At 47.3% G+C, this 25,296-nt stretch overlaps 1 protein-coding gene across 4 annotated transcripts in view; it reads right to left on the reverse strand.

Moving 5' to 3' along the window:
* Positions 1–25,296, reverse strand: part of RBM27 (RNA binding motif protein 27) — an 870,586-nt gene that overhangs the window by 785,747 nt on the left and 59,543 nt on the right. For all 4 annotated transcript variants that reach the window (XM_078653046.1, XM_078653045.1, XM_078653044.1 and 1 more), the window contains exon 2: positions 379–497. In XM_078653046.1, the coding sequence (XP_078509172.1) occupies positions 379–497 (119 nt within the window). The remainder of the gene's footprint in view (positions 1–378; positions 498–25,296) is intronic.

Genomic DNA, 25,296 nt, shown 5'->3' on the forward strand with positions numbered 1-25,296 from the left:
GTTGGGTGGATTTTGACTGCCCTTTACATTGGTTGGCACACACAAACAGCTACGAGGCTACAAAGCCGAGGTGAGTCACGTCCACCCGGCCATCTTGCCTGGCCATGCCCCGCACACTTTTTTTTATTCTATCAAAATACACAACTTCCACAAAGCAGTTAGGAGTTTAATAAAATAGTTTCCTTAAGTTTTCCGTAACACTGTTAACTCGTCACAGTGTCCTTGTTGTCACATATTTATTAGTTAAAAGCAAGGACTATCACGAGTGATAATGAAACTATGGAATATGCATGAGGGGCTTCCAGTAGCGTCAAACCACATATGCTCAAACTAGCATCATATCTTACATTAAATAAGTACAGCGATCTGGAAGCATACCTTTTTGCAAAAAGACATCCAACTGATCAGCACAGAAGGCTCTCAGGTCCTGTTCAGATTTGTCCTTCTTCACAAGTGCTACCACATAGTTTGCCAAAGCATTTGGGTCAGCATCACATCTAATAAAAAAAAACAAGAACAAAACGTGTTAACTGTTCCAGGGTTGTGCTCCAGGAGATCACATTGTGTAAATGGTGCTTGCAGATAGAACTTGTTAGCAAGCAGAGACGTAAAAGACCAAAAAGCCTGAGTCGGAAAAGGGTTTACAATAAACCCTAAACTCTAAGAACGCTGTGCATGTGTTCCTGCAAAATACTGCATTTTTGCTCCGATTGGTTTTGGGGGACCCATATGACTTCTGATGAACCCAGCTCAATCTGAATAGGTTTTGAGAGTCGTAAAAGTGTTAATTTTAACTGTCCTCACAGGGACATTCATACAGGATTCCTTCAATGGAAGATGGTTCGTACACTGAACAAACAATGTACAGGTGAACAACAATAAACTTAAACTAGAATCAACAAGAACTGCAATTCATTAAAATAAATATTTTTCAAAAATATAACAGTTCAGTTCCTTAACCCCTAGAATTTAAAACATTGCCCGTTGTAAGAAACACAGCAGAAGAACATAGCTATTTATAATAATACCTGAAAAAGTCTCTAATCCAGGTATATAAACCTTTAATTATTACAGTTGAGTTGCGACTACAGATGTTTGAAATTTGTGTAAATACGTGAAATACAAATCCACTATTTAACCCTATATTTTAGAGTAAAATGCATTTTTGAATCAGTTTTCAACATAAGGGTGTATTTTACACTAACAAACAAATAGCTTCAAAAACGTAGGTGCAGCAAACAACAGCCGCTTGCAGTCAGGTTGTTCGAATTGTTCCCATGCTACAATATTGCTGCGATTAAAGTATCATTTTGCAAGATGATGCGTTGGCTTAAAGATTGTCATTTTAGGAAACAAGCAAATTACACCAGAGTAAGAGTAAGTTACATTTAACCCAGGCCGTGTTAGGAAGTCTCTAGTCACCTGTGATAAGACAATGATGTAGCTGCTCAACTGTAATAACGTATTACAGCTGAGTTTTGACTTAGTAAGGACTTCCACTAGACCCAGCAGCAAAGGTGAAAGGCAGGTAACAGAGCGTCAGTACAGATTTTCCTTGTTATGATCTATTTTTTCTAGACCGAACAGAGATCAACACAAAGGAAAGGTGTATGGCAACATTTTTATTTTCTGACGCTATACTTAATCACAGGAAAGAAAATCGTTCTGCACATTCTAAGTTCAGACCTTTCTAAATCAGTTTCATATGAAGCAGCAATAAGACATCAAGGATTTAAGCGGGTTGTTGGAAGGTGTAACTAGGTTCCCCAGAGTTATAAATATCACTAGAGAAGTTCACTCAATTCTAATTGTCTAGCCACTTTAGTGATGGTTTTTGTTGGGATGGAGTTTCCTTGTGATGGTCATACTAATGGCTGTATGGTCACCGAGTTGGGATACCAGCAATTCGTTCTGACTGCTGGGTACAAGCGGCTTCAATGCCTAACATACCCATTCCATAGCAATACACATGCAATGTGCAGTACTGAGGGAACGGGTTAAAGTATTGCAAGAAGTATTTTGGTTTGCCCTGGCATATGTTGAGATATCTGCTCTGTTTTTAGTTGCTAATTGTCAGAAATGCATAGATTATGGCCAACTGTGACCCATTACCACTGTGTTTAGAGTATATTGCTGCTACATGAACTTGGCTAGAGCCAGAGTTTTGTTACCGCGGGAACAAGGATTTGCCTTCACAGAGCGTCCATAGGGACTATGTTCTAAAGAGCCGACATTACAAAAGTATCTATGCAGGAGCACAGCAAACAGAGGGAGCACTCCAGAACTATATAATGCAGGTGCTTGCAGCCACTCGAACATACATCTTTTTAGAAAGAAGAATGGCACAAATTAAGTTATCCTTTCCTTTGGTTCAAAGACAGCAATGCAGACAAGCCAGCAGAAACGAAGGATTTTCAGTAACTCAACAGCACAGCACCTAAGCAGAGAGCAAACCCTCTGGTGACAAGGTTCACAAATCTGCTGAATAATTGCCCACGAGGTGAAAAGTCATAACAAACACTGGGTGACACGGAATAAGCTAGTCCACCTTTCCTGCAAGTGTTTAGACTGTTCCAGGACCCTCACACAAACAAGGACTTGGTCATTTCCATGGCCCAGCCAGAAGTAGACCCCATCTTTCCAGATAGGTCATAACTTTTCTTCAGTCCTGGCTAAATGCCAGAAATGTAAAAAAGCCAAGTACATGCTACAGCTGATTCAACCAATCCAGCCTCAGGATTTGTGAGATTTGTTTCTCACCCTTCTTCGCCTCCTAAACCACACCCAGGCATTCGGGTAAGAATTGCAAAGAGAGGTGTCTGCATCTGCAATGAGTTAAACACTGACTTAAGCTGAATGCATAAATAGAAACTACATTCGCGACATACCAATGTGAATCCTGGTTCCAGAGAGTATTGTATAAAGCCAATTTTACATAAACTAGAATTTTCATCTCACCCTGGAAATAATAAAGGCTGCCATATGCTGCTGCCGCCCACTAACAATTGCACTCCTTCATGTGAGTCTCAATGACAATGTTCCTATAAGAAATTGATTATTTGTGGTGGGTGACAAGAATAATCACACCACTTCAAGAATAATCACAAACCTTGTTCGTATGAACTCTCAGTCAATAAATTAACTTGAGCTCAACCTCGTGGTAGCTGTGGTATAGGCAGGCTTAACTTAGGGCAATGTGTAAAGTATTTATGCAGTACCAAAAACGGCAATAAAGTCAAAAGGCCAAGCAATAGAAATCCCAACCCAAAGTAAAAAAAAATTGACTAAAATGTAGCAAACAAAATGACATCAAACAATCCAATAAGGGAAAGGGAACCAGAGATGTGGATTTATAAAGTTGTAGGTGGGAATTGTGCCAAGAAGCATAATGTGCCAATAAAAGTCAATGGTCATAGTAGACTGGGGCCTAGGGGCAATTTGGGGCTTGCTCCAATGGAGGACATGTTGATACACCAACCAGGTTTGTCCGGTCAAGGATTTTACTTTTGGACTTTAGTCCTTGAAGTCCCAATCAATCCACCAACGAAGGGTACTTCTAAAGCCTCTCCTGCTCCCCAGGACCCCAGGAGGGGCACTTAATAGACTCTCAGGGTGTCTGGAAGAGACTAACTGCAGGGTCTTGTTTCTACTGGTCAGCTGCAGGAAAGGTCTCTTGTAGCTTGCCCGCCTTATCATCCTTGGAGTCCACCTCTTTTTCCTAGATACCAGAGGGAGCAAGTCCAGTCCTTCAAAGCTCCTCTCAGGTCAAAGACAGCATGTCTAGTCGCTTCTGTTCTTCTACAGGTGAGCAGTGTTCTGAAGAGAGCGCCTAGAGATGCCACATTTATGCCTACAACCAGTTTGGAAGAGGGAATAACCTCTAGGCACGACCTAATCAATGGGGTAACAGTTCCTGGGGCCAACCCAACCTACTGTAGGCATTTTCAAAATGATTAAAGTCTTCAGCCACACTAAACTTGGACTCTCAGAGCTGGGTGTATGCATGGGGAGGTGAGGGGGGAGAGAGTATATTAGGATAATACTAATTTCCTCTTACATAAAACCCCAAACTCCAGTTTGGAGAGGCCACTGTGCCCCTAAAAAACCCAGAGACAGAAGACTTGTGAAGCAAAATTACGTTTTCCAGCAACACAACCGTGGATACACAAGAATGGTCTTGGCATCCTGTTTTCTACCTTTCAAGTCCACCCCTAGTGTTTTATGTGAACTCAGCAGACTATTCAAGAAGGATTTGAGACCCCAGCCGGATTTGAAACTATAATGCCAAAGAGCATGATGCCCACAGCCACCACATGCATATTCCTGGAGGTTCAGAGGAGTCTTCCCTGCCTATTCATGTTCGCCTATTGTCCTGGGAGGCATTTTAAACCTATTCAAATGCGAATTATTGGCTGTGAGAAGTTGGGGGGGGGGGGGGGGGCGAATGCAAGTTTAGCCTTCAGGAACATAGGCAGGGAAAAGGTATGTATACCTCTATAATGTACTTTTCAATAAAGTGTATTCACAATCCAACATCATCATTGAATAGGATTTTGAAAACTATTAAAAATATATGTTTAATTAATTTTGTAACTAGTCCCATTCCCGAGATACAGTATTAGGATAATCAGAACTATGGTTTTCTGCATAGATTGCTAGGCCTGCCTCTGTGAAAATAGCTGTTGGGGGCTAGTCACTGTAAGGACATTTTAGCGTGAAATTTCTACATGTCCTACTTACCATGCATCCTGCATTGTGGAATACAAGTACTACTTAGTGGTGACTTAACAATATTTAAAAGGGAGGTTTTTGACCTGTCGAATTGTAGTAACACTGCAACAGTCAGGCTACACTGGCAGGCCTGAAGCCATGTTTGCACAAACATTGAAGTGAATGGCACAATAGATGCTGCAGTTCACTAGTGACATTTAGCTTACATGCCCTGGGCACACTTTGTACAATATACTAGGGATTTGTATGCTTATCACAATATGAAAATGTAACATTGTTTAAACGGGGAGTACACACACTTTACTACAGTTAGCAAGATTAAAGAGAATTCTAAAGCCAGCAAAACTATAGGGTCCAGCAAAAAGTTGAAAAATCCAGGGTGTCCATGCAGAAGAGACGGCTTTCCTTATCCAGCAGTTACGTTTCCTGCATTGCCCATTGCAGTTTTCCCTATGTTAGCCTAATTGTGCACAGTGTAGGCCGTATTTTCCTTTACACATGTTACTATCTAAACACGCTTGCTTTTGTGCCACTTTGTACTTTCACACAGAACCTACTTGTGTTTTCGTGTCCACAGACAATGCCCCTTGTTATTCTCTCTGGTCAGGCACTAGCACCTAGACATAACATGAGAACGCAGCTGCTGTTTGTGAGCACACGTCTTGTCATATAACCGAGGACAAGAGTTTGAGCTCACGCACACACGGAGCAAGGGTTCGGAAACAAGATTGTTTTGTCAGCTGAGTGGTAGAACTTCCATCTGTGTATGCTAAGGTACGGGGTCTGCAGCTAATGCCAGAGATCTTTGACATATCAACATTCAGCTTCAGTAGAATTAAAGAGGGTGGGGGTTTAGGATATTCTGTCTTATAACATGACAAGGCTTTTTATGGTATATGGTTTATTGACCACGCGGTCCCTATTTCTGGTCTGCATCCGTTTTCTAATTGTGGCAGGAGTACTGCATTTTAGGACCATGTAGTTCAAATACATATTCTATATTTCCTTTGTGTCTCTTGTTTATCTTATTGTGGACGAGTGAGAGCACGAAAGGGTGCGTCCTGTTACCGTGATCCCTGAAAGGGTCAGTAGTGTTCTCTGGGGTACGAATTCACTTGTTTCTTTGAGAAGTTTAGGAGGGCAAGTGAGTCTGGCAACGCTAAGATGGCGGCGATTGCGGACGCTTCATAGATAGCTCCACAAAAGGCCTGCCAAAGATCCTGTTATACACCTGCAAATGCCTGCTACACACATCAGGGACTGAGGTGCGGAGCCCCAGGGCAGTGCTGTGCCTCCCTGTGCATCGGAGTTGCCTTCATTGGAACCTCAAGGACGAGGCTGGCGTAGCGGCGGTTCCGGGGAACAGGGATTTGTCAGCGGTGGCCCGGCTTTGAGGACCCAACAGACAGCGCGCACAGACACAGTGAGATACAACAGCGGGCGCCCACGTCTATACTGGAGCAGACAGAAGCTGGCATCAATCCCCGCGGAGCCCTGACCGAGTTGAGATTCCGTGCCTGGGGCCCGGAGAAGATCGCTATTAGATCTGAGGGTCTCTAGTTGGCAGAGGTAAGTACCTTTGTCCCAGTAGGGACCCTTGCTCCTAGTCAGGGTAAAGGGATACACACTGTAGATAAGCCCTGCTCACCCCCTAGGTAGCTTGGCACGAACAGGCAGGCTTATCCCCAAGGCAATGTGTAATATTTGCACTTAACACACACAATGACCCCAAAGTACACCACAAACTGAGACCACACAGGTAAGTATATATAAAAAATATATCTTTATCTAATTTAGCAATTTAAAACCACTTGCAGTGCAGTTACACGATTTCTTCACTCTTCTTGATGGTTGCACTATTTTTCTGGGGAAGCGTTATCACTTTAGTTTCAGTCTCAGTCTCAAACATCACAGTAAGTAAATGTTGTAGCCTAAATGATCTTAGAATCAGCTCCTTGCCGTATCTAGCGCTGTTTAGCAGGAGCGCCTTACCATGCTGATTGGGAAGCGAAGCCTCGGCGTAGGGGAAACCTCCCAGCTGACCCCGGCCGGTCCCGTCGGCTCTCCTCCCGCTCTCGACAATCCAGCGAGCGGCGGGGAGCTAGTTTGACACTTGGCTGTTGGGACGGCTGGCCGGGGGTGACAAAAGGCACTCGCGGATCCCTCGGCGAGGACGGGTCTTTTCCTGGAAGGCTCTTCCTCGCGTCACGGCTCCTGGCGAAGCTTCTTTGGGTTGGACCAATCAGACGAGCCCTCGCAGACACCCGGGAGTCAGCCAATGGCAGTGCGGCTCCCGGGACGAGCCCCTGATGACGGGGAGACTGGCAGCCACTCACAGCGCGGCCTTGATGATGACGCGGCGGCGCTGGGGCCAATACCAACGCGGCGTTACTGAGGGGGCTCGTCTCCCTCGACCAATGGGGACGCAGCGGCTTCGATCTCCGTCTGCGCAGCACCAGCAAGGGACGGCAAGGTCGTCGGGCACTCTCAGGCCCCGGGCAGCGGCGATGAGAAACGGCACAGTGATTTTTAGGGCACAGGTCGCAGCTGGACCACCCTTACGGCCACAAGATCTTCTTGGGAAAAATCACGAAGCAAGGCACCACGATCCTCCGGTCCTCACAGCGTGTGTGCCGATGAACACACCGTTCTCCGCCCACGGCCAGCAGTGGAAAATCACGCACTAGGCAAATAAAGCACGATCTTCACGGCTTCTGGTATTTTCTGGGGAACCTTTTGACCCTGGGTTCCAGGACAGGAGGCCAGCTCTTCTCAGGCCCTCGGAGATTCTTTTAGAGACACAGCACACAGCAAAGTCTTGGAGTCAAGCAGGCAGGGTCACAGCACACAGCAAAGTACCATTCTTCTCTCCTTTAGATGAACAGCAAAACAGGTCAGCCCCAGAGCACACCGCAAGGGCAGTCTTCCTTAGTTTCTTCAGCAGTCCTCCTTCTGGCAGAAGTTCCTCTTGATTGTAGAATCTAAAAATCTGTTGTCAGGGGTCCTTCTCTTATACCCCTAAAAGTCTTTGAAGTCTTTGTGCAAGTGGGCCCTGAGCCCGGTCTAAACCAGTTCTGGGTGTTGCTGGAGTACTTTGGTTTCCTGGCTTCTTCCTTCCTTCCTTTCAGAGTGAGGGGCAGAGTCGTCAGCCGCCCAGCAGGAGGAGGAGCCAGCATTGTGGCAGGCAGGCACAGACCTATTCACTCCCAGGTGCTATCTCCACCCACCACTCTAGTTGCAGATGCAGTCATTCAACCAAGGGCTGACTCAGACAACCTCCTGGGGGCTCCCCAGCCCCGGTCACCCTCAAACCAGACAGTCAATCCGCAAGCAGGCCCAGGCACACAGAAAGGTACAAGAGAACAGCCACTTTCTAAAAGTACTGTTATCAAACACAGAATTTAAAAACAACCTTTCCTAAAAGATGTGTTATTAAATTCTGAGTTCAGGGATATCAAATCACTTATGTCCTATCTTGTTCCTGTGGGAAGATAGGCTGGTATCCATTGGGACCAGCCTCCCCCATGTTAGTCTATGGAGCAAGATAACCTTGCAGCAGTGATCACACAAAATGGCTGCTGTTCACTACTAGAGCATGTTACCTGCACTAGTACATGCTCTACCTTTCATATACACTGCACCCTGCCCAAGGGGGTCCCTTGAGCCTTCCATAGGGGTGACCAATGTGTACACAAAGGGAAGGGTTATTTGATGTAGTGAAACAACTGGCGGGGAAGTTCTCAGATACAGCGCCTGTTCCACCACAGGCCCTCTGTGATTCTTTGGCTAATTTCTTCTTTGCCAAAGTGAATGACATTTACTCAGAGTTTTCTGTCAACGATACACCAGTCCCCTTCACTACACATATCAATCCTCCCATCTGCTCACTAGTTCAATTTGAAGGACTAGAGGAGGCACAAACTAGGGACATCATGCGGTCGATAAAAACAGGATCGGCCTTGGATCCATGCCCACCCACAGTCTATCTGCCGGTAATTGATCTCATCAGCACAGTTATCACGCAAATCTGCAATGTGATACTTACATCAGGGATATATCCGAACATGCTAAAAAACACCCTTTTAAAACCGCTCCTTAAAAAACCCGGTCTAGATAAGGAGCTGTCGAAGAATTATAGACCTATAGCCAGTCTGCCGTTTCTAGCAAAAGTGCTCGAAAAGGCAATGAATGTGCAGTTGGCTGATTACATCGAGCAAAATAATCTGCTGGATGACACGCAGTTCGGGTTTCGCAAACTCCATGGCACGAGACGGTCCTTATTAAAGCTGCTGATGATATCAGAACCTTTCAAAAAGGGGGTGGTGATGGACAGAGTATCTGAGTTAATCAGAACACTCCTACCCAGTCAACAGATCCGGGCTTGATCCATCACCGTTTTTTAGCTCACTGCACCTGTGGTGCAGTGAGCAAGGGACTCATGTCTGAGCATACCCTTCCACACTTGTGGTGGCCAAAATATTTCAAAAAGGGGGTGGTGATGGACAGAGTATCTGAGTTAATCAGAACACTCCTACCCAGTCAACAGATCAGGGCTTGATCCATCACCGTTTTTTAGCTCACTGCACCTTGTGGTGCAGTGAGCAAGGGACTCATGTCCCCGGAAGCTTGTTTCCTTCCCAGTGTAAGAATTGGCTTTTGTAGTCTGGTCTGCCCTGTTCCCATGATGCACTGGGCCAGGGACAGACTAATTTGCATACAGCCAGGTTCTGAAACTGGGATGGTGCAATGAGCTAAAAAACGGTGTTGGATCTAGCCCTGATCTCTTGACTGGGTGAGAGTACTCTGCTTAATTCAGAGACTCTGTCCATCACCACCCCTTGTTGTAAATAATTTTGTCCACCCTAAGCGTGGAAGGGTATACTCAGATGTGAGTCCCTTGCTCATTGCACCATCAGGATTCAAGCAAGCCGGGCCGAAGACGCCTGAAATGGCAGAAACCGGTCCCCGGAAGCTTGTTTCCTTCCCAGTGTAAGAATTGGCTTTTGTAGGCTGGTCTGCCCTGTTCCCATGATGCACTGGGCCAGGGACAGACTAATTTGCATACAGCCAGGTTCTGAAACTGGGATGGTGCAATGAGCTAAAAAACGGTGTTGGATCTAGCCCTGATCTCTTGACTGGGTGAGAGTACTCTGCTTAATTCAGAGACTCTGTCCATCACCACCCCTTGTTGTAAATAGTTTTGTCCACCCTAAGCGTGGAAGGGTATACTCAGATGTGAGTCCCTTGCTCATTGCACCATCAGGATTCAAGCAAGCCGGGCCGAAGACGCCTGAAATGGCAGAAACCGGTCCCCGGAAGCTTGTTTCCTTCCCAGTGTAAGAATTGGCTTTTGTAGTCTGGTCTGCCCTGTTCCCATGATGCACTGGGCCAGGGACAGACTAATTTGCATACAGCCAGGTTCTGAAACTGGGATGGTGCAATGAGCTAAAAAACGGTGTTGGATCTAGCCCTGATCTCTTGACTGGGTGAGAGTACTCTGCTTAATTCAGAGACTCTGTCCATCACCACCCCTTGTTGTAAATAATTTTGTCCACCCTAAGCGTGGAAGGGTATACTCAGATGTGAGTCCCTTGCTCATTGCACCATCAGGATTCAAGCAAGCCGGGCCGAAGACGCCTGAAATGGCAGAAACCGGTCCCCGGAAGCTTGTTTCCTTCCCAGTGTAAGAATTGGCTTTTGTAGTCTGGTCTGCCCTGTTCCCATGATGCACTGGGCCAGGGACAGACTAATTTGCATACAGCCAGGTTCTGAAACTGGGATGGTGCAATGAGCTAAAAAACGGTGTTGGATCTAGCCCTGATCTCTTGACTGGGTGAGAGTACTCTGCTTAATTCAGAGACTCTGTCCATCACCACCCCTTGTTGTAAATAATTTTGTCCACCCTAAGCGTGGAAGGGTATACTCAGATGTGAGTCCCTTGCTCATTGCACCATCAGGATTCAAGCAAGCCGGGCCGAAGACGCCTGAAATGGCAGAAACCGGTCCCCGGAAGCTTGTTTCCTTCCCAGTGTAAGAATTGGCTTTTGTAGTCTGGTCTGCCCTGTTCCCATGATGCACTGGGCCAGGGACAGACTAATTTGCATACAGCCAGGTTCTGAAACTGGGATGGTGCAATGAGCTAAAAAACGGTGTTGGATCTAGCCCTGATCTCTTGACTGGGTGAGAGTACTCTGCTTAATTCAGAGACTCTGTCCATCACCACCCCTTGTTGTAAATAATTTTGTCCACCCTAAGCGTGGAAGGGTATACTCAGATGTGAGTCCCTTGCTCATTGCACCATCAGGATTCAAGCAAGCCGGGCCGAAGACGCCTGAAATGGCAGACACCGGTCCCCGGAAGCTTGTTTCCTTCCCAGTGTAAGAATTGGCTTTTGTAGTCTGGTCTGCCCTGTTCCCATGATGCACTGGGCCAGGGACAGACTAATTTGCATACAGCCAGGTTCTGAAACTGGGATGGTGCAATGAGCTAAAAAACGGTGTTGGATCTAGCCCTGATCTCTTGACTGGGTGAGAGTACTCTGCTTAATTCAGAGACTCTGTCCATCACCACCCCTTGTTGTAAATAATTTTGTCCACCCTAAGCGTGGAAGGGTATACTCAGATGTGAGTCCCTTGCTCATTGCACCATCAGGATTCAAGCAAGCCGGGCCGAAGACGCCTGAAATGGCAGAAACCGGTCCCCGGAAGCTTGTTTCCTTCCCAGTGTAAGAATTGGCTTTTGTAGTCTGGTCTGCCCTGTTCCCATGATGCACTGGGCCAGGGACAGACTAATTTGCATACAGCCAGGTTCTGAAACTGGGATGGTGCAATGAGCTAAAAAACGGTGTTGGATCTAGCCCTGATCTCTTGACTGGGTGAGAGTACTCTGCTTAATTCAGAGACTCTGTCCATCACCACCCCTTGTTGTAAATAATTTTGTCCACCCTAAGCGTGGAAGGGTATACTCAGATGTGAGTCCCTTGCTCATTGCACCATCAGGATTCAAGCAAGCCGGGCCGAAGACGCCTGAAATGGCAGAAACCGGTCCCCGGAAGCTTGTTTCCTTCCCAGTGTAAGAATTGGCTTTTGTAGTCTGGTCTGCCCTGTTCCCATGATGCACTGGGCCAGGGACAGACTAATTTGCATACAGCCAGGTTCTGAAACTGGGATGGTGCAATGAGCTAAAAAACGGTGTTGGATCTAGCCCTGATCTCTTGACTGGGTGAGAGTACTCTGCTTAATTCAGAGACTCTGTCCATCACCACCCCTTGTTGTAAATAATTTTGTCCACCCTAAGCGTGGAAGGGTATACTCAGATGTGAGTCCCTTGCTCATTGCACCATCAGGATTCAAGCAAGCCGGGCCGAAGACGCCTGAAATGGCAGAAACCGGTCCCCGGAAGCTTGTTTCCTTCCCAGTGTAAGAATTGGCTTTTGTAGTCTGGTCTGCCCTGTTCCCATGATGCACTGGGCCAGGGACAGACTAATTTGCATACAGCCAGGTTCTGAAACTGGGATGGTGCAATGAGCTAAAAAACGGTGTTGGATCTAGCCCTGATCTCTTGACTGGGTGAGAGTACTCTGCTTAATTCAGAGACTCTGTCCATCACCACCCCTTGTTGTAAATAATTTTGTCCACCCTAAGCGTGGAAGGGTATACTCAGATGTGAGTCCCTTGCTCATTGCACCATCAGGATTCAAGCAAGCCGGGCCGAAGACGCCTGAAATGGCAGAAACCGGTCCCCGGAAGCTTGTTTCCTTCCCAGTGTAAGAATTGGCTTTTGTAGTCTGGTCTGCCCTGTTCCCATGATGCACTGGGCCAGGGACAGACTAATTTGCATACAGCCAGGTTCTGAAACTGGGATGGTGCAATGAGCTAAAAAACGGTGTTGGATCTAGCCCTGATCTCTTGACTGGGTGAGAGTACTCTGCTTAATTCAGAGACTCTGTCCATCACCACCCCTTGTTGTAAATAATTTTGTCCACCCTAAGCGTGGAAGGGTATACTCAGATGTGAGTCCCTTGCTCATTGCACCATCAGGATTCAAGCAAGCCGGGCCGAAGACGCCTGAAATGGCAGAAACCGGTCCCCGGAAGCTTGTTTCCTTCCCAGTGTAAGAATTGGCTTTTGTAGTCTGGTCTGCCCTGTTCCCATGATGCACTGGGCCAGGGACAGACTAATTTGCATACAGCCAGGTTCTGAAACTGGGATGGTGCAATGAGCTAAAAAACGGTGTTGGATCTAGCCCTGATCTCTTGACTGGGTGAGAGTACTCTGCTTAATTCAGAGACTCTGTCCATCACCACCCCTTGTTGTAAATAATTTTGTCCACCCTAAGCGTGGAAGGGTATACTCAGATGTGAGTCCCTTGCTCATTGCACCATCAGGATTCAAGCAAGCCGGGCCGAAGACGCCTGAAATGGCAGAAACCGGTCCCCGGAAGCTTGTTTCCTTCCCAGTGTAAGAATTGGCTTTTGTAGTCTGGTCTGCCCTGTTCCCATGATGCACTGGGCCAGGGACAGACTAATTTGCATACAGCCAGGTTCTGAAACTGGGATGGTGCAATGAGCTAAAAAACGGTGTTGGATCTAGCCCTGATCTCTTGACTGGGTGAGAGTACTCTGCTTAATTCAGAGACTCTGTCCATCACCACCCCTTGTTGTAAATAATTTTGTCCACCCTAAGCGTGGAAGGGTATACTCAGATGTGAGTCCCTTGCTCATTGCACCATCAGGATTCAAGCAAGCCGGGCCGAAGACGCCTGAAATGGCAGAAACCGGTCCCCGGAAGCTTGTTTCCTTCCCAGTGTAAGAATTGGCTTTTGTAGTCTGGTCTGCCCTGTTCCCATGATGCACTGGGCCAGGGACAGACTAATTTGCATACAGCCAGGTTCTGAAACTGGGATGGTGCAATGAGCTAAAAAACGGTGTTGGATCTAGCCCTGATCTCTTGACTGGGTGAGAGTACTCTGCTTAATTCAGAGACTCTGTCCATCACCACCCCTTGTTGTAAATAATTTTGTCCACCCTAAGCGTGGAAGGGTATACTCAGATGTGAGTCCCTTGCTCATTGCACCATCAGGATTCAAGCAAGCCGGGCCGAAGACGCCTGAAATGGCAGAAACCGGTCCCCGGAAGCTTGTTTCCTTCCCAGTGTAAGAATTGGCTTTTGTAGTCTGGTCTGCCCTGTTCCCATGATGCACTGGGCCAGGGACAGACTAATTTGCATACAGCCAGGTTCTGAAACTGGGATGGTGCAATGAGCTAAAAAACGGTGTTGGATCTAGCCCTGATCTCTTGACTGGGTGAGAGTACTCTGCTTAATTCAGAGACTCTGTCCATCACCACCCCTTGTTGTAAATGATGATATCAGAACCATCAGAGACTATGGAGGGACAGCAGTCCTTATAATGTTGGACTTTTCGGCGGCATTCGACACGGTCAATCATTCCATCCTGATTGACCGTGTCGGAAACTTGGGCATTCGATCTAGCGCTAAAGACCTGCTTACTTCGTTTCTTGCCAGCAGAACACCAGCAGTAACGCTCGGATCATTTAAATCGCCAGAACTTGCCCTACCCTGTGTAGTTCCAAGGCTCATCTCAAAGTCCGACACTGTTTAATATCTATGTGTCGGACTTAGCAAGAGTTATTAAAACCTACCAGATGAGCCTTACCTCCTATGCTGATGATACCCAGCTGGTGCTTGCTATTAACAATGACGGAGAACAGGTAGCGGCACGCTTTCAAGAAGGTATGTCGGCAATGAAAGACTGGATGAAGGCTAACTGCCTAAGGTTGAACTCCGAGAAGACGGAGGTAGTCATTTTTGGCAAGATCTCCCCACAATGGTCATCAGTGTGGTGGCCCTCATCCTTTAGGAGCCTTACCAACGCCATCTACAAGGGTCAGAAATTTGGAAATAGTCTTCGACGAGAAGCTCAATTTTGTGGCACATGCTAATCAAACTGTGTCAAATGCTCACCACAAACTTAGACTCATAAGGAAGATTATCCCATTCCTCTCGGAAAGCGCTGGAAAAACAGTGGTGAGCACACTTGTGCTTTCCTCTTTAGATTACTGCAATGGCATATTTGCCATTGCACAAGCTCGGGTAATCTCCAAACTACAAATGATTAAAAATGCGGCAGCAAGATTACTCTCCAGGACCCCCAAATTCAAATCGATCAGCCAAACCATTAGAAGTTACCATTGGCTGACAATCAAAAAACGGATAAAATTCAAATCACTCTGTCTGACCTTCAAAGCTATCCATAACCAAGGGCCGAAGTTTCTCCAAGAGCAGCTCTCTACCTACCGTCAGTCTAGACATCTTAGATCGATGTCGCTGCATCAATTAGCAGTACCCCGAACTAGGACGGTCACCTGGGGAGACAGACGTTTTACGGTGACTGCAGCCAGACTTTGGAACACGCTCCCGTTAACTATTAGATCGAGTCAATCCCTCCTCCAGTTCAGGAAACTGTTGAAGACCTGGTTGTTTAACCAGTAAGGAGTCATGCAGCAACATGCTGTCACCTTCAGAGACCCTAAGTGATAATCTTAGCGCCAAGACGCCCATGGGCATAAGTATGCGCTTTACAAATTGTAATAATAAATAAATAAGGGTTAGGCCTAGCCAGTGGGGACACTGACCAGGAGGATATGGCAGTTCACTGACTGCACACAGGCACTGCGGTGGCAGGCCTGAGACACCATTTTACTCAGGTGGGTGGCACAATCAGTGCTGCGGGCCCACTAGTAGCATCTGTCATCACCCGCCCTGGCACACCCAGTGCACTTTACTAGGGACTTCGTGGTGATACAGATATGCCAATCAGGTACATCCAATCAATATGATCATTTCCATAGGGAGCACTTACACTCTGGCACTGATCAGCAGTGGCAGAGTGTCCAAAGCATCTAAACCAGCAAAAACGAAATCCAGCACAGCATCAAAAATACAGGAGGCAGAGGCAAAAATATAGGGGAAAAACCACGCCAAGGGTGTCAGGTCTAACAATCGCGCACTGGCGATCAGGGCGGCTGGCTCTGGGCCTTCGCCAGACTGCTTGAAGTGGGCATGAAAACCACTGCACCCATCAGTGCTGCAGTCTGCGCACACAGCCCCCCCCTGCTTGCAGAGAGGAGCACGAGGCCCCCTGCTTCAACCATGCAGCGCAGGAACGCAGGGCCCACAGTATAGTGACTGAACACGGTGGATTGTAGCAGTCACCTGAAATACTCGGAGCCGCCCCGGCAGGGCCCACAGCCTGGCCCCAGAGGATGTGCATTATGGGGTAGTGAAAACACTCCGGATGAAACGGGGAGCAGTATAGACCCCTTGACTCAACCAGAAGTGTATCTGCCACCACCAAGACCGGTAAGAGAAGTCACAGGTGAAGCAGCACCAACTGGAGGGGGTCATCGGGAGGGTGTGCGACTCATGCATTGCGTGCCACACCATAATCAGCAGCCCGGAGCAGTCCCTGCACACAACTAAATACGTGCATTTCTTCATCCCACGCCAACATTCACACAACATACCTGCCTATTGCAGGACGAGGCCCACCACATCCCCGCCAAACGATAAGTGGGTCTCATTAAGGATCTCTTCCACCTTGGAGAGAGGCCTATGCATCCAGAAGGAGAATAGCAATGGGCATGGTGCCTAGGGCCTACTTGTATGACCAATCTTGGACACTTGGAATCATATAAAACACCCCTATGTGCATTTACATCCCATCGTGAAGCGCGACCTCCCGCAGTGCCACTCTTGACTGTATTAATAAGAGCGAAAAGGTTAGACTTCGAAGGGGGCCATTGCTGCTAGAGCTACTCGACGGTCAAATAGTGTCCTTGCCCTAACCCTTGCAATGGGTAAGCTCAGGGCAAAAAAAGGCACAGCCTCAAACGGAAAACGCAGCGAACTAGACGTCTGCCACCAAAGACACTGTGCAAACAGACTTCAAAACCCACAGATCACACAGATTACTCGCATCGTTTTGATGAGTTATTAAAGGCAGTTTTAGACATTAAAACCACGTTGGACCCCAAAATAGACTCACTATGCACTGAAATGGATTCCTGCGCAAAGACCACAAAAAAACAAAAAGAGAGTACAGTAATCTGAATCCGCGTTGGCATCTCTGCGACCCACGGTGAATTCGGCAACGGACCAGATGAAGTCACTCTAAAGAGATTACCTGAAGAATTGTGTGGAAAATCAGGAAGGCAGATCTCGCGGAAACTATGTTTGCATAATGGGCCTACCGAAGCGAATTGAGGGGCAAAGTATGGAGTTCTCTCGAAACCTAGTTCTCTGCGGACATTCTAAAAGGCAAATATTCCAAATTGAACGCACACATAGGGTACCGGGTGGCCCTCCTTGCCTGGGCAATCCCACTAGGCCAGTGGTCGCACGCCTGTTCAAATACTGTGACAGGGATCACATTATGCAAATGAGAAGGGCCTGTTGCCCATTACAAATAGAGAACGCCAAGGTACATATCTATCCGGACTATATGATATCAGTACAGCAGCGCAGATCCGCATACTCGGAACTCAAAAGATGCATCCGGGATCATGATATACAATATGCGCTGCAATAACCCGCTACATTACGTATAGGGCACAAGGACAGTAACACCTTCTGTCACACTCCTGAGGAGGCCTGGACAGACCAGAAGGGTCTTGCACACGCTCCAATGGCACCAACAGCAGCTCCCCACCAACAGTGGCGAAATGCAAGCACATGCAGGAGTCGAGGTAAAGGACGAGTGCAATGCCCCACCAAAGCCCAGGCAGCGAGGGAGAGAGAACAAGCCATCAAGCAAGCGAAAAATCATACTCTTTCCGTGGAGACGTAGCCACAGCCGATATAATCATTAATGGAACGGAACTAAATTGGTATCCGACTACATTCAGATACCTAGGAATATATATTTACAGGTCCCACACCGATATACTGGAGGGTAACTTGATTCACGCTATCTCCTCAAAAAGAGCGCAGATGCAATTCTGGAAGTCCTTACCACTTAATGTGATGAGCCGTGTTACCTTAGTCAAAATGGTAGTCCTGCCCAGGTTATTATATTATTTCGCGAATCTTCCAGTATATGTCCCAGTGAAGCTCTTTAGAGAATTGGAGGGGTAACTTCGCGGCTTGATATGGAATGCGGGGCGGCCCAGGGTAGCACTGCAGAAATTATATGCACCCCCGGAATGTGGCGGCTTAGCAGTTCCTCACTTGGAACTATATTACCTAGCTGCACAATTACAGTGGGTCGCGAAGTGGTTAAGCGGCAAAAATCTGGAGGACACGGCAACCGAGAACACAACTTGGACACAAGCCCAGATATGTGGTCGGTTTCACCCGCTGGGGAAAAATCCTCGCCAGACACAAATGCATGTTGAGCTAGCATACAGGTGTTTCAGGAGAAGCCTCCATCTCACAAAAGACACAACATATGCCCCGGTATTGCCACTTCTCGGGACACCCAGAGGCAGAGACCGAATAACAGACAGGACATTGATACACTGGGTAGAAGCGGGAGTGGAGTCACTTGGAGACTTGTATGCAGATGGTGCCTTGCTACCCTTTGTGACATTGACAGCAGACAATGGACTACCAGTAGGTCAGTTTCTTCTACACGCAGCCATTATGCGCACATTCACGCTGTCATGGAGTGATATGACCAACGAGCCACCGACACATCAGCTATTGCAGTACGTACACATAATGGGGGAGGGATCGCATGTGATACACTGGCTGGTACAGGCCCTACTTTTCCAAGTCTTGAAGCCACTACAGAGACTCCCCACACACTGGACTGAGGACAGAGGCCGCCCCTGGACTGATAAAGAGTGGGAGCGTGTCTTGGCTAATTTCGCGATTCAAACTCTTACAAACTTATATATTACACAGGGCATATCTTTCGCCGGACAAAATCAACAAATACTTTGTCACTAACACATCTGAATGCCCAAGGTGCCGTCTCCTAGGTGCTGATCTATTGTATATGCTGTGGTCCTGTCCCCTGCTTTTACACTACTGGCATGTGATATTGGATATGCTCGCCCACTGCACTAACGCTGTGGTACCCTCCACGTGGGAGATCTGCATCCTGGGGCTTTATAAGAGAACCAAGGCCAACAAGGTGGGCTCCAGATTTCGTGACCTGGGCCTCATAACAGCAAAACGACTTATAACTAGGAGGTGGAAGCACAAGGACCCACCAGAGATATCACATTGGGTGAAATGCTTTGAAGTCTGGGCACGTGCAGAGGGTACTACCCTACACAGGGAAGAAACGGCAGGGTTACGTAAATATCCCATTGCGCAGCCCTGGGACGAAATGCTCAGAACACTCACACACTAACGCCGTGCCGCATGCACTTCCTGCGCAACAAGTGGGACCTGACACCTAATGAGCTACCTAGACACAGATGACTTACTGTCTTCACATGCAACCCCGAATGCAATAGTCGGAGGGAGCGCGAACCTCACAGTCCTTGTAAACATCATACAGAAGTAGCTCCTGCCACGCATCACCTGAATGGATGTACAACTGTATAAAAAGAAGACGTAGCACCCAGCACACTGCACTTACACGCCGGCCTAGCCGAGTCTGCACTCAAATGACACACTAGGCATTTGGTACATATACCCTCGGTTATTTGATATCTCTTTTGCATTGATTTATTGTTTGTTATTGGAAGTGGTTGATTTATTACAAAAAATGATATCTAAAGAAAGGACCTGACATTTACATGTACATTGATCTACTTGATTGGGATGTGATACACTTTGTGAGTCGAATCCAAATGTGAACGGCATACACCAGTATGCTTTGATATTCTCACGCATTACGCTTACTGCTTTGGAGAGGCGTACTAAACACATTCACACTGGCCCTCCATTGGAGATGGCAGAATGCACGGGCCGCGGGAGCCTAAGGCGAATTACAAACGCATGTGCAACTTTACACCCCAGGCGCAGATGACACTGATATACTGTGAAGGAAATTCTTAGCTATATATGTATAGTGTTTTGTAACGTGCGACATTATTGCTGTAGCGCTGTGTATCGATGCCTGTGAACTATTGTACCAGAAATGATAAAATGTAAATAAAGATATTTATAAAAAAGTAATTTGAAAAAACGCAAGCGAAAAATCATGGCAACCCCGAATCCCCATCACGATAAGAGTCTGAGACAGACATAACTCCACAACAAGCATACCAACTAACAGATTCACAGCACTCCGCATTATTAGGCGGAGGTCCACCAGTAACGCTGCAAACCGCTGAAGATCTAGGGTGATCATCTGCAAACCATCTTTGGGTAATGCACAACAAAAGGGTAAACCATCATTTCAGACTGTTCAAGTAAAAGTAGACCCTGGGAGATGGACGCAAGCAAGAATTAGGACTTTGGCAGGCATGTATCGATATGGTGGCCACTAAGTAGGCGAATGTGAAGATCTGTTGCACCCCCACGCACGATAAGCGGCTGATATAGAACTACCATGTTATTCTTCTCGCTCCCCACTCTTCTATTATTTCTTTCAACAAATACTCTAGTGCATTCTCCTTTCTTTTTTCTTATTTGTTATTTACAGTTTAGTTTATTTGCATTTCAGTGCAGATGGCCATTTGCCCGTTGGCAATCTGGCCTGGGGTGGGGAGTTGGGTACCACGAATGTTTACATCAACCTGTCCATTCCGTTCCACCACATACTAGGTTTATTATGCGCATCACTACTGATGCAATAATCAGGGTTCTGGCACCCAATGGAAGGTTTTTACAGACACTGGAGACATTCTAGGTGCAGGTATACCCCCCTGTCCAATCTCAGCAGAGAAGATGCAGGGTAAGAACTTTCTTCTGCTGACCTGGAATTTACCGGGACTAGCTGGATGTGTTAAAGACCAAATTATATCAAAACCTACACAGACACAAGGTTTCAGTGGCACTAACCCAAGAGACACATCTTACCCTGCAAACGTTCACATCACTGCCCAAGCATTGGAGGGGTACGGTGATAGGGACCACGCACTCTGGCTATGCCAGGAGCACCTTGATATGCGTGGCACCAGGGATTCCTCTGCAGACACTGCACACACGTGTTAACCCACAAGGCTGATATACGATTCTAGAAGAACTCCTTGATGGTTCCCAGATAACGCTGGTCTCTCTATATGCACCAAGCTCTGGGCAATCTATGTTCCTGCAAACACTGACCCAGTCATTACTTAGTGACCTAACGGCACCAGCGTATTGGGTTGGAGACTATAATTACGTTCATGATCTAGAATTAAGCCGCTCGCGTCCGCCACTCTCAGGGGCACAATCTATTGGCCTAGCACAACATATGAAGGCCTGGGCCAATAATATGCCGTTAAGAGAAGCCTGGCGAAGCAAACTTACCACAGATTGAATGTACTTTCACTTCTCAGAGATACACGACCTGTACACGGTAATCAATGCAATATACTTCTCTGCAGTAACCATATCCAGGGTGTCACATGCGGAGTATTAGGCCCGCACGATATCCGACTACAGCTCCCTGTAAATACAGTTAACCTGGGGAACACACAAAACCAGCATACCAACTTGGCTTCTCCCTCTGGAGGTACTCAAGGACGTAACATTAGATACCTCCATATCACAATCCATCAACTCATATTTTCAAACGGATGCAGGCACCGCCACACATGCCGTAACAGAATGGGATGTGTTAAAGGGTGTCCTACGCGGGCAGGTCATCAAAGCAGTATATGGGTCTTGAATGTCACTCACGAAAGAGCTACAGGACCTGGAATCTGAAGTACAGCGGTGCACACACCTTTCTCCTACTGATCCGCATATTATACCCACATTGGCCAAGGCTCGCTTAGAGCATAAAGAGACACCAGACAAACTCTGTGCGTAAGCAACATCTGTCCTGGCAACATGCTGAAGGTGACAAAGCGAACAAGACACTACCATGGCTACTAAAAATGTACTCCTCACAACCTCCCATAAAGGCAATATGCGCCTCAGATAGCCTATTGGTAAACACACACGAAAAGATGAACAATGCCTTTTACAAGTATTACGCCTCCCTTTATAAAGTTCCTGACCCTTGCAATCCAAAAGAAATACAGCAGTTCCTAGAACATGCAGCTCTCCCACAGATAATGCAGACCCAATATGCAACGCTCGAGGCTCCCATATCAGGGGCAGAGATTTCTAAGACTATTAAACAACTGGCGAGAGGAAAGCCCCTGGGGCAGATGAATGGCTTTCGGAGATTTATGCTACCTACACCGAACAGCTGACTCCCCGCTTATGGACCATCTATAGGGAGCGTTCGACCGTGGTGCACTTCCACCCTCTCTCCTGAAAGCCATATTGGTGGTACTACCGAAGCCAGGCAGGGACCCACTTCAAATGGGCTCGTACCGTCCACTGTCTATATGAATTAAGACTGCAAATCTTGGAAAAGATACTGGCCAATAGGTTAATGGAAGCTGTACAAATACTGGTACACGCTGACCAGAATGGGATCGTCCCAGGGAGAAATAGTGGACAAAATCTAAGACGGCTCTTCAAATTCTGGAAATGTGCACGAACAGAAGTAGATTTGTCATAGATCGCTGCTCTAGATATCGAAAAGGCATTCGATGTCCTGGGATGGGAATACTTACTGGCAGTATTGACGAGATTTGGCATGGGTCCTAAGTTTTTAAGATGGGTAAAGGTATTGTACACGAAGCCACAAACTAGAGTGAAGCTAGGCCGCACCAAGTCACCCTCCTTTAAATAGTACGAGGAACGAGACAGGGATACCCTTTATCAACCATCATATTCGCACTGGCCATGGAAGCCATGGCGTGCGTGCTCCGTAGCGGTGTCCTAGATTGGGGCATACACACAATGGCACATAGTTTCCCTTTACACAGACTATGTGCTAATCTACCTTCGAGCCACAATGAGGTTCTGCAGGACCTAATGAAGTTACTGGACGTGCATGCCCAAATTTCTGGCTTGAAGGTGAACTGGTCTTAGTCTGTTGTGTTCCCACTGAAACCCTGGTCTATAAAACAGAGGCGAAATGTACCCAGTACTCCACTCACCTGGGCTTTCGACTGCTTTAAATATTTAGGAGTTCAAATCCATCACTCTCAGGCGGACATGATCGAAGGCAACTTGGGTAATCACTAAAGCCCTAGCCGCGCTTCCATTTTGGACAGGGCTACCATTATCTCCTATGGGTTGAGTTGCCATCTCTAAGATGCTTCTGCTTCCCAGACTCTTATATTTTTCGCAGCCCTCCCCTACCGACTCCCACACAAAATATTCAAGGACTTAGAGTTGCTCCTTGTGTCCCTGATTTGGGGTGGCTCCAGGGCCAGAGTGACACTCCTGAAACTATACATCCCCCTCTCAGAGAGGGGTGTGGGGGCACCTAAATACGAGCATTACTATGCAGCAGCGCAACTCCACTGGCCTATGAGATGGTTGGCGAGTAGTAATCTCACCAAATTAGCTGACTGGGTGGTGTCACTTCGACAGCCAGCTATGCTAGAATGGCTGTCCGGTTCCAAAACACCGCTACAGAAGAAACAGGGCAACCTTCTGATATCGGCGGCCCGAAATAGCTGGTCGAGATATGTGCTGTCTAGCCACCAGTTCTCACCGTATGCCCCAGATCTCCCCCTCAAAGTGCTCCATGGCTCTTACACTCGTCTTAAGCAACCAGAATTGTGAATACGGCAGGAAGCAGGACTCCACACATGGGGAGAGCTATTTGTGGGCTCAAACTTATGTGTCTTCGTGATCCTGATAGACGATTATGTAGAGCCACCAGGGAAATTCCTACTGTACGTGACACTGACTCAACAACTTCTCCAGGTATGGGGGAATGCACAAACTGAACCCACATCCATTACATTACAAACGCTACAGAAACATGGACGGGGCAGGAAAGCAATCACAGCAATTTACAATTCCCTCTGACCCGACCCGAACCCCTGATGGCACCACTGCGCGAATATTGAGATTCAGCACTGACAACCAGCATCACTGATAAGCAGTGGACACAATGCAATGGATATCCTAAGACAATATCCATGAATGCCAGATTGAAATATACGCATTTCAATTATCTGCCTCACACATATTTAACCCCGCATAGATTGGCACCCATGTATTCGACATCCACTAAAAACATCTGCCCTAGATGTCAAGCAACAGACGCCACATTTCCCCATATGGTCTGGGCATGTCCCCAACTTAGGACATTCTAGAATATCGTAGCTGAGATACTAAAGGCAGCAGCGGGAACCCCAGTTGTAGCCCAGGAATTACATTTCATATTTGGTATCACAAAATGCAATGCTTGACGCAAGAACCTGAGCAAATACTTAGATCTGGCACTGAGCTTGACTAAACGCAAACTAGCTATGTCTTGGAAGTCATCTGCAAGCCCAACCAGCACGCGTGGCTGCAGGCGGGGACCGATCGGGTCCCAACTGCGACGATTGAGGCGGTCGGGTGGGGGGACTGGTGTCGCTCCCCAAGGTCCCTGGTGGGCCCTCTGATCTGCTTCATTAAGCGGTGAGTTGGGAACAGACGCCTGAGGCGGAAGAAAGCCTGTTGAGGAAGTAGGAAGGAACAGGGATATTGGCGGTGAGGTGGCCAAGCGCAGGGTGGCAACTACACCCGGCTTGTATTCATAGCGGCGTGCTTATGAGCACCGATGAAGGCTGCATATTGATTTGATCCCCCTCCCCCAAACCCCCATCAATACTTTGGAAGGCTGAGTGAATTTCAAGAGACCATTGCCCTGTGAGGAGAGAAGCTGTGCAGAACATGCTGCTTTACACCTCTCTAGGGTTGCTAGCACGTCTAACTTTTACTGACTTGCGGGTCACGAGCGGAATAGACTGAGCAAGATATCAGGAAAATCTACTGTACCCCATACAGGATCCAAGCACATCGTATGTGCCACGCTGTCTGTCCACCACCACACGGGGAATACGATACGGCGAGCTGTGGTGCAGAGAAAGGACCGGCCCTGTAATCAGTTTGAACGGCAAGTCACTGGTATCATTTACTTTCCACATAAATGAGTCTGCTCGATCAGCTCAGCACAGCAGGGCAGGGCATGGGTCTATCACCACAAAACACGAAGCGATGGGGAGATCCAGGGGAATTGACTCCAAGACTTCTTTACTGGCCTCTTCTGTCGGGAACACGGACCGGCAAGGATCCCAGAGCCCACGAACCGTGCAACCAGAAGACAAGTCAGATGTGATACTCCAAGCTATTGAGAAATCCAGAATATCCCTGGAATCCAAAATAGATAATGTGGCAGCAGAACTCATGCTCCTAGATGCAGACCACAGGAAACTTGCTGACCGTGTGACCAATGTGGAACATACACTAGCAGAGGAACAACCAGCAACAGAAATTGAGGGGAAACAAATGGGGGTATTTGAAACGAGACTCCGCCATCTGGAATAAAGGAAGGAAGATGCAGAAGGATGCTCGAAACTGAACAACATCCGCCTGATAG

The sequence above is a fragment of the Lissotriton helveticus genome, chromosome 7 (assembly GCF_964261635.1).
Source record: "Lissotriton helveticus chromosome 7, aLisHel1.1, whole genome shotgun sequence".
NCBI lineage: Eukaryota > Metazoa > Chordata > Amphibia > Caudata > Salamandridae > Lissotriton > Lissotriton helveticus.